The sequence below is a fragment of the Colobus angolensis genome, unplaced genomic scaffold (assembly GCF_000951035.1).
Source record: "Colobus angolensis palliatus isolate OR3802 unplaced genomic scaffold, Cang.pa_1.0 Scaffold279, whole genome shotgun sequence".
Taxonomy (NCBI): domain Eukaryota; kingdom Metazoa; phylum Chordata; class Mammalia; order Primates; family Cercopithecidae; genus Colobus; species Colobus angolensis.
The window spans coordinates 916,178-931,107 of NW_012116032.1; the positions used below are offsets into that span (position 1 = coordinate 916,178).

Sequence of the window (14,930 nt, forward strand, 5' to 3'; positions counted from 1 at the left end):
AAAGAAAGAAAGAAAGAAAGAAAGAAAGAAAGAAAGAAAGAAAGAAAGAAAGAAAGAAAGAAAGAAAGAAAGAAAGCGAAAGAAAGAAAATAAGAAACAAAGAAAGGCTACACATTTCTGAGCTCTACCCTAGATCCACTAAATGCAAATCTCTGGGGTTGGTATCCAAAAATCTTTAATTTTGGAATATTGCCCAGGTGATTCAAATGCACAGATGCGTTTGGATACCAATGCCCTATTGTTTCGACTATTAAATGAATGATGTATTCATATATAGCATCCTTATTTGCATAGAGAAACTTATATCCATTTCCATGGATGGACTCTGTTAAAACTAACAGCAACAAACACAAGTCCATCGTCTTTAATCAAAATGTATCAGAAATACAATAGGATGGTAATTGCAGCTAATTTCTTACCCCTTCATGCCAGCCAATCACTTACATCCTCATCCCTTCTGAGTCACCAAAAAGACCTCGGGTCCTTAACTCAATGTTTGCTGTATGTTTTCCTTAGAATGTTTGTGGCATGTGTTCATTTTTCTATAATATTTCAAATGACTGTCTTCCAGAAATGAAAAGTTTGTCCTGATTCACTTCCAGTTTTTAATTCAATATCTGATTTGGTATTTTTCCCAGAATATCCGTGGCACATGCTTATTGTCATATAGTAGTTCAAATGACTGTCCTCCAGAAATGAAAAACTTTTATCTGTGTGAAGCCAAAGAAGCCTTTGAGATTGGCCTTCTCACCAAGAGAGATGATGAGCCTGTTACTGGAAAACAGGAGCTTCACAGCTTTGTCAAAGCTGCTTTTGGTCTCACCACAGTGCACAGAAGGCTCCATGGGGAGACAGGGACGGTCCATGCAGCAATTCAGCTCTGTAAGGAAGCGATGGGGAAGCTGTACAATTTCAGCACTTCCTCCAGAAGTCAGGACAGAGAAGCCCTGTCTCAAGAAATTATGTCTGTGATTGCCCAGGTGAAGGAACATTTACAAGTTCAAAGCTTCTCAAATTTAGATGACAGATCTTATGTTCCAGAGAGTTTCAAGTGCAGGTTGGATAAACTTACCTTGCATGGGCAAGTGGATTTCCAAAAACTCCTTGACACCTATTCACAGCACCATACTTCGGTGTGTGAAGTATTTGAAAGTGATTGTGGAAACAACAAAAATGAACAGAAACGTGCAAAAACAGGAGTCTGTATCACTGCTCTAAAAACAGAAACAAAAAACATAGATACTGTGAGTACTACTCAAGAAAAGCCACATTGTCAAAGAGACACAGGAATATCTTCCTCCCTAATGGCTAAGAATGTTCAGAGGGAACTCAGAAGGGGAGGAAGGAGAAACTGGACCCATTCTGACGTATTTCGAGTCTCCTTGGATCAAGATGTAGAGACTGAGACTGAGCCATTGGACTACAGCAATGGTGGGGGAGCTGTTTTCAACAAGTCTCTGATTGGCAGCCAGAGCTCCAGTGCTTGGAGCAACTTATCAGGGTTCAGTTCCTCTACAAACTGGGAGGAAGTGAATTATCACATTGATGACAGGTCAGCCAGAAAAGAGCCTGGTAAAGAACATTTGGTGGACACTCAGTGTTCCACTGCCTTGTCTGAGGAGCTAGAGAATGACAGGGAAGGCAGAGCTGTGCATTCATTGTGTTCAGAGCTTCAGGATCTCTCTCTTCAGGAACCCGAAGATGACAATGCAGAGCCTTCTCAAAATCGGTTGCACAAACAGATGCCCTTAACACCCTTCCCTCCTCATAATATCCCAGGTACTTTCTTGGCCTCTGGTGCAGGGCTTCTAGAAGGAGCTCCAGAAGGTATCCAGGAAGTCAGAAATATGGGACCCAGAAATACTTCTGCTCACTCCAGACCCTCATATGGTTCTGCTTCTTGGTCTTCTGATTCTGGTAGGCCCAAGAATATGGGCACACATCCTTCAGTCCAAGATGAAGAAGCCTTTGAAATAATTGATGAGTTTCTAGAAACCAACTGTGATGCCAAAGACAGGCAGGAGAAAGAGCAGGGAGAAGAAATCAGTGAAAGAGGCACAGGCCCTACATTTAAAGCTAGTCCCTCCTGGGTTGACCCAGAAGGAGAAACAGCAGAAAGCACTAAAGATGTACCCTTAGACTTTCACAGGGTCATGCACAATTCTCTGGAAAACATTTCCATGCTGCCATATAGTTCCTTCACCCCTAATTGGCCTGTTCAAAATTCTGACTCCAGAAAAAGTGGTGGTTCAGTCGCAGAGCAGGGCATCGACCCTGATGCCTCCACGGTGGATGAGGAGGGGCAACTGCTCGACAGCACGGATGTCCCCTGTATAAATGGGCACGGCTCTCATAGACTGTGCACTCTGAGAGAGCCGCCTGGTCAGAGGGCTGAGACCCCCAATTCCTCTGTAAGCAGTAACATCCTCTTCCCTGTCCTCAGCGAGGACTGCGCTACCACAGAGGAAGGAAATGAGCCTGGAAATGTGCCAAATTGTAGCCAGAACTCCAGTTCATCCTCAGCGTGGTGGCTGAAATCACCTGTGTTTTCCAGCGGTTCTTCTGAGGGGGACAGTCCTTGGTCCTATCTGAATTCCAGTGGGAGTTCTTGGGTTTCATTGCCGGGAAAGACAAGGCAAGACATCCTTGAGGCTCGCACCTTGCAACCTGATGACTTTGAAAAGCTCTTGGCAGGAGTGAGGCATGATTGGCTGTTTCAGAGACTAGAGAATACGGGGATTTTTAAGCCCAGCCAACTCCACCGAGCACATAGTAAGTACAAACTTTTCAGTAGGTCCCCCCTCAGGAAGCAGCTATGTTGGGGCGCTCTGAAGAGCTTGGTATGTAGATCACTTAAAGCTCATGAAAGGAATAGACCCCTGGTATGCTTTGTGAGTTCACAGAGAAATGTATGCTTCAGGGGTCTCCCTCACTCTCTGTGATGGACCTTAATGGTTGTAAAGAGGCTTGCTCAGGCTACCTTGCATACTGGAGGTTTGCTCTAAGGACACACAAGGCAGTGAGGGAGACAGGAAACTCAGAGGACTCCGGCAAACCATCACTAAGGGTTGAAAACAGCTCTGGAGGCCATCTCATCCACTCAGCATCTATCTTCTTCACTGATTCTCATTACCAATCAGGTGATTTTAACAGGCTGGATGCCATATTATCTGCTCAGCATCTATCTTCTCCTTCGACTCTTTTTACCAACCAACTGATTTTTCTCTATCTATCCCCATTAGAATTCTATGGGGACATGGTTTGACCTAGTTAAATGTCATCTTTCTGTTGGGCAGGGACTTTTTACACCTGTCTACCTAAGCGGTTTCTTGCCAGCCAATTGGTTGGTCAAGTGCGTCCTTGTCTCGCATTCATGTTGCTATAACAAAACGCCATCAACTGGGTAGCATATGAACAACAGAAATTTATTCCTCATAATTCTGGAGCCTGGAAGTCCAGGATGAAGGTACTGCTTTCTGGTTCATTGACAGCGCTTTTTCTCTGTGTCCTCACATAGTGGAGGGGGGAAGGGTTTCTCTGAGGTCTCTATTATGAGGGCACTCATCCCATCTATGAGGAATCTACCCCTCAGGACCTAATCACCTCCCAAAGGCTCCAACACCCGACACCATCACCTTGTGGGTTAGAACTTCAACATGTGAATGTAGGGGGGATAAAAACTTCCAGACTACAGTACCCCTACTGTTGCAATCAGCAGCTACTTCTTGCTTAAGGAACAGCCCAATGTCACTGCCCAAAGCAGGAAGCCTGGGCTGGAGCCACCTAGTAGCCAATGTCTAACACAGCTTAAAAGTGGTAGAGAAGCCGGGAGGAAGACAGAAGGAGATTCTTCTCTTAGCCCAGGAATCACATGAAAATGCCCTCCTACTATACAGAAAAATGATTTGAATGATTAAAAAAAGATTGTAAAGCACATCCCAGAAGAAACAAACTACATGGATTGCTAAGCACTGGCTACTAAATAGTAGTTCTCAACCCTGGCGCCACATAAGAATCTTCTGGGGAGCTTTTAAAAACTTCCAATGCGTCACCCCAGAGATTTCCACCTAATGGGTCTGGAGTGTGGACCCAGGGATCATTATTTCTTATAAGCTCTCCGGTGATTCTGCTTAAAGCCACTGTTGAGAGCTTCTACTTCAAAGTATTCCAATGTTTTGCCTGCCACCTTGAAGTCCGACTAAAATACACATCACATTGTCACCAAAAAAAAGCAAAAATTTCCAGCAATAGGGTTTTCTTACTTACTGTGAGATTCTGCAATTTTGGAATCACATTTCTTACAATGAGGTAACTGCTTTCTTGTTATTTGTTATTGTTTGCTAATTTGTGGATGAAATACATTGGGGAAGCAAGGCCCAAAATGGCAGAAACAAAACAATGATTCCCTTCCTCTTTTCTTCTCTCAATTCGTCACCCATCCTGTGTGTGGACAGACAACTCACCTTCCATTTCCTTCCACCTTCTCTAACTGAGTCACCCAACCCTGGTCACCATCTCACCCAGTCTGTAGGCAACCGCTTCCCAGAACTGTCAGTTTATCTTGCTTTAAGTATTTTTCTCTCCCACAGGCCCATTCATTTATCTATTTTCACAATCTAGACACAGGTCTTTTGTTTACTTCATTTTAATTCCAACCAAAGTGTTGTACTCCTTCCTTAGGATTCATGTGGGTCTTTCTCCTCAAAGAGATCCTTTCTTACTTAGCACTGTTCTTCCTTTCTTTAAGGTGGAGACTGCCCCTACTTTTTCCTCTATCTTTTCCTTTTTTCAGTTGAGTTTGCATGTTTTTACAGTAGCTACATTTTCTCAAATAATTTCCAAACTTTCTCAACCTAAAACAATGAAAAGAAAACTAGGGTGCACTTGAATAATGCTAGGATTCCCAGAGCTGCCAGGAGCCTATTAGGTAAAATTATCTAGTTTATTTCTATTCATGTGATCTGTCATCAGTAGTAGCTTCTATTATTTGGGATCCCCAGGTAATAATAGTAAGTTGCAAGCATGTGTTGCTTGTCCTAAAATGGTCTCTGGGACTTTCTGATTTTAAAATTCCTTTATTTTCCACTACTTTCATATAGAATCTTCATGTTTATCTTCATCCCTTTTCATCACAAATAAGGGATTTTGTGACTCAAAGGCTATTCCTCATTGTAATTTATAAAGTATTACCTTTATATTATTTCTCACTAACTTTTTAATACTGTAGTTGTCATAGAAGAGATGAAAATTAGAGAAAAATGTATAAAACAGTGAAGATTTCAGGTGAGCTGGTGTAAGACCTGTGTCACATCAGCTTTATTCATGAATTGTAATGTCCTTTGGAAAATAAGATTCATTTTCATCTTTTTTTTTCTAGCTGCTCTTTTGTTAAAATATTCAAAAAAATCTGAACTGTGGACAGCCCAGGAAACTGCTGTCTATTTGGGGGACTACTTGACTGTGAAGAAAAAAGGCAGACAAAGAAATGCTTTTTGGGTTCACCATCTTCATCAAGAAGAAATTCTGGGGAGGTATTACTTAAAAACATTTGTATACTGATGTAAGATGAGCTAACCTTGCCCTTCTGTTAAGTAATCACTCATGAGACTTTGTAGGGGCTGAAAAACTTAGCCAAACTATATTTTCAGATTTCTATGCATCTTTCCTTTCATTATTAATTAATTAACAACAGTTACCATATATTGAGGACCCACGTTATATCAGCTGTTTTGCTGGATGTTTTAGCTACAGGACCTCAAACCCATCAGGAAACATCATTGGCCATACTGTACTGATAAGAAAAATAAAGTTCCTGGTCACATGGCAGGCCAGAGAGCCTTCAATACTCACTAAAAATGCTGGCAAAAAGGGTAAATTATGAAAAGCACACTTTTAAGTAAATAGGTGAGCCTGAAAAAAGGCAGGAAAATCCTGAGGCCAGGGATGAAGCCTGTTCAGGAAGATAAGTGATTGCTGAACCCTTTACGGATCCCGCATAGGAGTTTGGGGCAGGGGTGGAGTGAGGGTGCAGCCAGTGACAAAAGCTACACTCAGAAGGGAGTGAGTTCAGATGCCACTCATACACAGCAGGGAATTAGGAATGGCTACATCCGCAGGATAAATGGTATCTTTAAAAACCCTGCCCCAGTGAAGTAAATGCCTGGAAAGGCTTTGATTTGGCCTTAGTTCTTAATAAAATTTTTAAACAAAAACTCACCTGAAAAATTAGTAACCACAGGTGGTCTTCACTAGGTTTAAGACATAATTTTATATCATTTGTATATTTTAAAAGACCTATAAGCCATGACTTTTCATTTAAAGTTGGCCTTGTTATTTGCTCAGATCCAAATAGTGTAAGAAATAAATAGAAATAGAGAGATCAAGTGACTCTGTAAGCAGTGGAAGTACATTTCCTGAAAAGATTATTGATTATTATTATTATTATGGTAAATATGTGCCAGGCCCTGTTTTAAGTGATTTGTATGCTAATTCAATTAATCTTCACAAAACCCTCTGAAGGTAGATGCTGTTATTATTCTTACTTTACAGATGAGGGAACTGAGTCACAGAGATGTTAAGGAATTGCCCAAACTCACGTGTCTAAGCAGTAGGGGCAGGTGCTGAGGCTTAAATTGTGTCCCCCAAAACTCATATATTGAAGTTCTGAGTACTTCAGACTACGATCTTATTTGGAAATAGAGGGATTGCAGATGTAATTGGTGAAGTTAAGATGAAGTCATACTGGAGTAGGGTGGGCCCCTGATCCAATATGACTGATATCCTTATAAAAAGAGGAAATTTGGAGATAGACAGAGACACAGAGAGAATGCCATGTGAAGACTGTAGTTATGTTGCCTCATAGCAAAGAACTGCCAGAAGCTGGGAGAGAGCCTGAAACAGATTCTTCCTTAGAGCCTTCAGCAGGATGATGGCCCCATTGGAACTTGGATCTTGGACTACTATAGGCTTCAGAACTGTGAGAAAATCAATTTCTGTTATTTAAGCCACCCAGTTGGTGGCATGTTGTGACAGCAGCCCTGATATACCAGAGTACACCATAGGAGGACCTGAGATGAGAAATAAATTGAGGATAAGAGACGTAAAGAATGGAGTGAGAGAGTTCAATATATTTCTGGTCAGAAGAAAATAACAGCAAGACAGCAAAAGCAATATTTGAACAAATACTTTCTGGTAATTTTTCAGAATTGCCAGAATACACTAATCTTGAAATACAGAAATCACAATGAATCATACAGATGGAAGGGAAAGGAAGAAAGAAGCTGGAAGGAAGCAGGAAGGGAAGAAGGCGGGCAGTCAGACATCCACTTCTAGGTACACAGTAGTCAAACTCCAAACACTAAGGACAAAGAAACCATTTAATCAGTCAAAGAAAAAAGACAGATTACCTGCACAGAAATATCAATTTGACCTACAGCTGGTTTCTTCATAGCAACAATGAAAGTCAGAGACAATGGAAGTCATATACTTAGTGCAACTCTCTTTTATGGAGGAAGGCAAAATAAAGACATTTGCAGCTTAAAAGAAAAACTGACCATGGCAGTTTACCATGAACAAATCCTTACTGAAGAAAAATAATCCCAGAAAAAAAATGGTACAAGATGAGAGAAGATATGGGCCTCTGTTCTCAGATTGGTGATCCCATAACTAGGACTGGAGGTCTTCTGGCAGAATGTTCAGGAAATGCTCCAGTAGCCAGTACTCACAGGGTTCACTCTCTTGTGCACACCTCTGGCATCAGTCAACAGAATTCTGAATTAGTTCAAACCCTCTGTAGGTCTTGGAGTCTCTCCATAGCAGAACTGCCTAAAGCACTGATATAGCATCTCTATTACGACGACTGCTCCTCTGCAGGCTGCCTTCTGAGGCCATACTGCAGCCTCCTCTATCAGATTTCCTTTCTGGTCTTCAGGAGTCTGAATGGCCAAAACCCCAGCCTCCTTAAGTTCCATTATTATATAGGATTCAGAAATTTCTGGAGAGAGTTTACCCTGGTTGAAGTCTATGACTCAAGCAATTCCCCTTGATTTTTGGTGGTCACTCTGGGCACATGTGAAATTACTCACAAATTCACACCAGTTTACAGCAAGTATAAACTACAGTAAAGTGCAGCACTGTTTTGCTTCTTTCTGCATGTAATCATTTACTGCCTTGTATCTTCCCACACCAACTGTGCTATTAGCTCTTGAAATATACAAATCATGTCTCACACTTTCTTCGAGTCACTCAAGACTAGCACAGTGTTATGCACATAAGACGTGTTGATGGATAATATTTATAGAAATGAAGTAATCATAAAAGGAAGGGATAGAGGAAGGCTTCAGATTGATGAACTGACTATATAAGGCCACACTGCAGGGAGTGGAAGATCTTGACTCCAGAATCCATGTGCATTCCAGTATACTTTGCTACCCCCTTGTCTTACCAGAGGTCTGGAGAACTTCTACATTAAGCGACACTTTCCCTTTATAACCAATATCATTCTGGGTCAGCTAGAATGAGTGAGTTCCATTGTTCAAGTAGCTCTTACAAAATTATTTGAATCTTGAGATGTCAAAATAATTAATATTCACTGTCTAAGGCAGAGAAAGAGATCTTTCGAGCATTCTTGCATATGTCTTTGATCTCCTCTCTCTTACTCCATAGTAAGTAAGAGAGCACTTTCGCATTTTGTTGTGTGGATTTTCTTTGTTCCTAGGTATGTTGGGAAAGACTATAAGGAGCAGAAGGGGCTCTGGCACCACTTTACTGATGTAGAGCGGCAGATGACCGCACAGCACTATGTGACAGAATTTAACAAGAGACTCTATGAACAAAACATTCCCACACAGATATTCTACATCCCATCCACAATATTACTGGTAAGATTATCCTGAACACATCATTTGGATCTTTCAAATCACACTTGAATATCAATTAATCTGAGTATCTGGTTCCACATAGTCAGACTAGCATTTTTAGCAAACTATTCTTGTGTGTTGTCCCTGTACTTTCCAAGAGAGAAAGAACCCTAAAGATTGTATCTAGTACAAACTATCCCCTCAACATGATGCATAAATCTCGTTTTACATCTGTTGGCCTCACCCCTTGCAACCAAGTGGTTACTAAGTCAAAGCTTACATATCTTCAGCAAGAAAAAATAATTGTTCCCCTTTCACTTTCAAATAATCCTAATTGTTAGAAAGTTCTTAGATTTGGCCCAAATCTGTCTTTCTCTAACTTCTGTCCATGGATTACAGCTCTCCCTCCTGGGACCATGAAGACCAGTCTCTCTTCACTAACATACCCCTTTCAATAGATAAAGGCAAATATTCCCATTGAGTTTTCTCTTCTTTGGATCAAGAATGCCTTGCTACCCTGAATATATTAGATCCTTAGTGCATTCATACTTGCAATAATTTTTTCATTGGCCAGAGACATTTTTAGACCCATCTTTTCCTAATCATAATAATTATCATCCATTTCATACCTTCTTTATGTCACTCACTGTGCCAGGCAGTTTGCAAACCTTAACTCTAACCTTTGAAACAACTCCACAAAGTAGCATAGAAACACTTAAACTGATATTTCAACCTAGAGTCCCAGAGCATGATCTAACTTCATGTCCTGGTAACCTAGCCTCCAGGACAGGTCACCTCATGGCCTAAATCTTAAGTGAGCAGTTTAATATGTGACTCATAATAAATTTAAGTTCTATGACATACCACATGCCATGTTAAGCATTTTACATGCATTTCCTTGCATAATCCCTTTAACAAGCCTAAAAGGTGGTTATAATTATACCACTTTACCCATGATGAAATTGAAGCTCAGAGAAGCCAAGTGGCAGAGCCTAGGTTCAAACCAAGATTTACCCAAGTCCAAAGACAATGGCCTTTACCATTATGCTGTAATGTTTCCCATTGCTATTTTTCAGATTTTAGAGGACAAGACAATAAAGGGATGTATCAGCGTGGAGCCTTACATACTGGGAGAATTTGTAAAATTGTCAAATAATACGAAAGTGGTGAAAACAGAATACAAAGCCACAGAATATGGCTTGGCCTATGGCCATTTTTCTTATGAGTTTTCTAATCATAGAGATGTTGTGGTAGATTTACAAGGTATGTGAAACTGGGAATTATTTTTATTTTTGATATTGTATGTAAAGTGAAGTTTTTTAACTAGCTTCCCTAATCTTTATTTAATAGATTGTTCTCTGTATAGGCTACTATTTGGAGTTAACTTAATTGATCTTACTATATATAGCAAATAATTCCTGAAAGAAAAAAATGCCCAAAACTTCTACAAAGGTCTACAGTATCACATAATCAGTGAGAGGGTCTGGTTTATGTTCTGCTGGGCTATGTTCCAGAGCATATCTATAACAGCTTTTTTTGTTTCACTCAAGTAGATTTGAGTGATGTATATTTCTTATCATTGCATTTTTTTCACATGTCGAAATCTTCTTTCCACTTTTCCTTTTCTCCAGTCCCTTACCCTTATTAAAAGTGTGATGTTGGGTTTCATAATGGGGGTCATTATAGAACAGCAATCTGTATCCTTAAGCTATGTACTTAAATACGACTACTTTTCAATTCTACCTTAATATTTTAATTTTGTTTTAGTTTGTCTGGTATTTTATTCATTAGAATTTTATTAGAAAATACCCTATACTTCATGTAAATTATAAGTAAGATTTATTATAATTATTTATAGTTACGGTTCCATGGACATCCCAGGACCTTCCCTATTCCACTTTCAGAGCATTTATCACTCTGTTATATATTTAACTTTTGATCTGTTCCCCTTCACAAGAATGTTAGCTCAATGAGTACAAAGATTTTTGACTACTTTGTTCAGTCAGCACCACCAGTGCCTAAAATAGTGTTTTATAGAGTGTCTGCACTCAATAAATACTTGTTGAATGAACAAATGAGTATATGAATTAATGAATAAGTCACTAAAGAAATTTCTGAATCATGAAAGAAATATTCCATATTATGATATTGATAATTATTCAAAGTGTATTTTATTGCTAATACCTTGAAAATTGGTGATCTGGGGATGTCATATTTGACAAATATAATTACCCAATATTTAATTATTCTTAAACCAATAACTGGAATATGCAATCCAAATTCTTTACCAGGAATTTACTAACTATAAACCACAGGATGGCCAAGTGTTTGAAGTATCTCTTTAAGTGTGTGTGTGTGTATTTTTGTAAACATTTGCTGGACATTTACAAGGAATTTAATACTCAGGTGTGCTCATTTCTCTTTCAGGTTGGGTAACCGGTAATGGAAAAGGACTCATCTACCTCACAGATCCCCAGATTCACTCTGTTGATCAGAAAGATGTCACTACCAATTTTGGAAAGAGAGGAATTTTTTACTTCTTTAATAACCAGCATGTGGAATGTAATGAAATCTGCCATCGTCTTTCTTTGACTAGACCTTCAATGGAGAAACCATGTAAGTCATAGGCTGTATGGATTGATAATGTGACAGACCTTAGTGACGCTCTCAAATATCTGGTTCTCTCCTTCCAGGCACATAGAATGTGGCACAGTCTGGTCCTTTGGGGCTTGGGCAGCAGCCGTGACACAGGTTCTGGCCAATGATTTGTGAGAGGAATTGATCAGTATCACTTTAAGTCCTGCATTTAATCAGCAGCACGAGATCCTGCAGAGCCTCTTTCCCTCTGCCACAGTTACCAAGAATGTGTCAGGAGACCGCTGCTTCTGGGCATAAGTCCTGCAAGGAAAGCAACACGGAAAACAGCCCCAACTCACCCATAAGGAATGCAAAGCACTGCTGAGAAAGGCATGTGTTGTTTAAGCCATTGAGATGTTAGAGCTTTTTGTCACTATCTATCAAGACTGATACTACTGGGGCTTTTCCTATTGATTTGGAAGTTCTTTACATATTAAAAAAATGTGAGCCTTTGTGATATGAATTGAATTTGTTTTTCTCTCTTTTGACATTTGACTTTGCATAAAATGTTTATCTGTGCATAATTTTGTATATAGTTGAATTCATCAATCTTTTATTTTATATGGCTTTTTGGTTATATATAATATTTAGATCTTCCTTATACTCTGAGTTTCTTTCTTTTTAATTCTCCCATATTTCCTTCTAGTATAATTAAATCTGTAAAAAGTAAGATGGAAGAGTGGTACAATTTTCCTTATCCAGTCTGTCCTTGATGGGCATTTAGGTAGACTGGATAAAGAAAATGTGGTACATATACACCATGGAACACTATGTGTATTAGTCCACTCTCATACTGCTATGAAGAAATACCTGAGACTGGGTAATTTAGAAAGGAAAGAGGTTAAAGTAACTCACAGTTCCACATGACTGGGGCGACCTCAGGAAACTTACAATCATGGCAGAAGGCACCTCTTCATAGGGTAGCAGGAGAGAGAATGAGTGCCAGCAGGGGAAATGCCAGATGCTTATAAAACCATCAGATCTTGTGAGAATTCACTCACAATCACAAGAACAGCATGGGAAAAACTGCCTCAATTACCTCCCACCGGGTCCCTCCCATGACACATGGGAATTATGAGATTACAATTCAAGATGAGATTTGGGTGGGGACACAAAGCCAAACCGTATCACCATGTAACCATCAAAAAGAATGAGATCATGTCATTTGCAGGGACATGGATAGAGCTGGAGGCCATTATTTTTAGCAAACTAATGCAAGAACAGAAAACTAAATATCACTTTTCTCACTTAGAGGTGGGAGCTAAGTGATGAGAGCAAGTGGACACATAGAGGGAACAACACACACCAGGGCTTATCAGAGGGTGGAGGGTGGGAGGAGGGAGAGGATCAGGAAAAATAACTAATGGGTACTAGGCTTAATACCTGGGTGATGAAGTAATTTGCACAACAAACCCCCATGACACAAACCTGCACGTGTACCGCTGAACTTAAAAAAAAAGTAAAAAAACAACAATATCATTGAATGTTGTGAACTTTATGAATATACCAAAACCATTGGACTAGACACTCAAAGGGTGAATTTTATGGTAGGTAAGTTATATCTCAATAAAGCTTTTTTTAAAAAAAGAATATTCTTCCAAAAAAAAAAAAAGAATGATACATTTTCCTGGCTACCATAGTTCATCCCTTTCCCAACACAGATCTACTTCTTCACACAGGTTTAGGAAAGAGCTCCTCCGTGATCTTACTGAAAGAAACAAAAGGGCGACCAGTGAGATAAAACAATTATTTTCTGCAGTTACTCTTGGGTGCTGCAACTGATGCTCACTCTCCCCGTCCTCCACTGTTCATTCTAAGTTTGCCTCAGCCTTAACTATTAGCTCAGGAGGTCTGGGTGGCTTACCTGGTTGGTGAGACTCAAACTTGCATACATGATCTTCATGTATCAAGTCTGAACACTTGATAGCTTATACTCTTCTCAATTTGAGGTTGCTGCACATGTCTCTTCACAGTTGCAATTGAGGCAAGGAAGCCTCATTCCAGTCTCCTGCTGTGAGGATCACAGTTGATTGACACTCCCAGCTTCCACTCCTTTGAAACCATCACTGTGTTTATGCTGAAACCATGTTGCCCTCAATGTGCTGTCAGCCAGTGACTAAGTGTGACAAGGACACTAGTCTCAGAATATTTCTAACTGCTGACTGTGACTGTGGAACAAAGTCTTGCCACTGGCCTAACCAAAACTTTCTTAAGGCCGGGCATGGTGGCTCAGGCCTGTAATCCCAGCACTTTGGGAGGCCGAGGCAGGTGGATCACGTGAGGCCAAGAGTTCAAGACCAGCTTGGCCAACATGGTGAAACCCCATCTCTACTAAAAATAAAAAAAATTAAAAATAAATTTAAAAAAGCTGGTCATGGCTAATTTTCCAGGAGGCAGAGTTTGTAGTGAGCTGAGATCACATCACTACACTCCAGCCTGGGTGACAAAGCAAGACTCCATCTCAAAAAACAAAAACAAACAAACAAACAAAAAACCCTTTGCTCTCTCCTTTTATAGGTGTCAGGACCACAGCATGGTCCCCTGCCTACTCTTGTTCCCTCCAACTGATCCTTTACAGTCATTTCTCCCAATAGAGGTCTTTCATGTTTAATCCTTTCCTGGTATCTGCTTCTTGGAAAACCAAAGTTAATACATGTTTATTAAGGAAATGAAAAAAAAATGTAATCTATCCTACTAACAAAGTAAAGGGAGAAAATCATGTAATTTCACAAGATGCAGAAAATTATTTCATAAAATTCAAAATCAACTCATGGTAAAAGAAAAAAAAACAAGCTCTTTGAAAACTAGAAATAAGGAAAAGTTTTCTAAATCTGACAAAGGTTTTTTCTTTTAAACTTAAATCAGCAATACCATAATTAATAGTGAAGCAATTAAAACTTTTAAGTTGAGAAAAGGAACAAGACAAATTTGCCTACTATCCCAATTCTATTCAATGTCATAGAAGTCCAACTAATAAACATAGAAAGACTAAAACTAGAAAATCATGATTTTGCATCCATTAATGAAATAATGGATCTGGGCAGAAAGCATTGATGGCTGCTAAAACTATTAGGGGAAAATTAGATGGGGAACTTTATAACGGAAGAATCAGGCTGATGCTACTCACACTTCAATCAATCTGATCACTAAAAGTGGGATAACAAATCAGTGATAAAATGACATTTTTTAGTCAATTGGGGATTTTGAATATGGACTGAGTGTTAGACAAAACGATGAAGTGATATCTTAAGAACATTCAACCAAAAGAAAAATTTGGAAAAAGATGTAAAAGCAGCTTGACTCTTTGGGGTTAATATTGAAGGGAGATGGTTACATAGCAATTCATTGTACCAGTCTTTCTACTTTTCTATATATTTTTAAATCTCAAAAAAAAAAAAATTCTTAAATGTAGTATGATAGAAAGGAAGAAATACC

The 14,930-nt window shown here is 39.5% G+C and overlaps 1 protein-coding gene across 3 annotated transcripts in view; it reads left to right on the plus strand.

Moving 5' to 3' along the window:
* ALPK1 (alpha-kinase 1) overlaps positions 1 to 12,963 on the plus strand; it is a 129,324-nt gene extending 116,361 nt beyond the window's left edge. For all 3 annotated transcript variants that reach the window (XM_011948359.1, XM_011948360.1, XM_011948361.1), the window contains 6 exons: positions 639 to 2,772; positions 5,378 to 5,531; positions 8,717 to 8,879; positions 9,935 to 10,121; positions 11,286 to 11,474; positions 11,552 to 12,963. In XM_011948359.1, coding sequence (XP_011803749.1) covers positions 639 to 2,772; positions 5,378 to 5,531; positions 8,717 to 8,879; positions 9,935 to 10,121; positions 11,286 to 11,474; positions 11,552 to 11,559 — 2,835 coding nt within the window. In that variant the 3' untranslated portion in view covers positions 11,560 to 12,963. The remainder of the gene's footprint in view (positions 1 to 638; positions 2,773 to 5,377; positions 5,532 to 8,716; positions 8,880 to 9,934; positions 10,122 to 11,285; positions 11,475 to 11,551) is intronic.
* Positions 12,964 to 14,930: the final 1,967 nt, after the last annotated feature.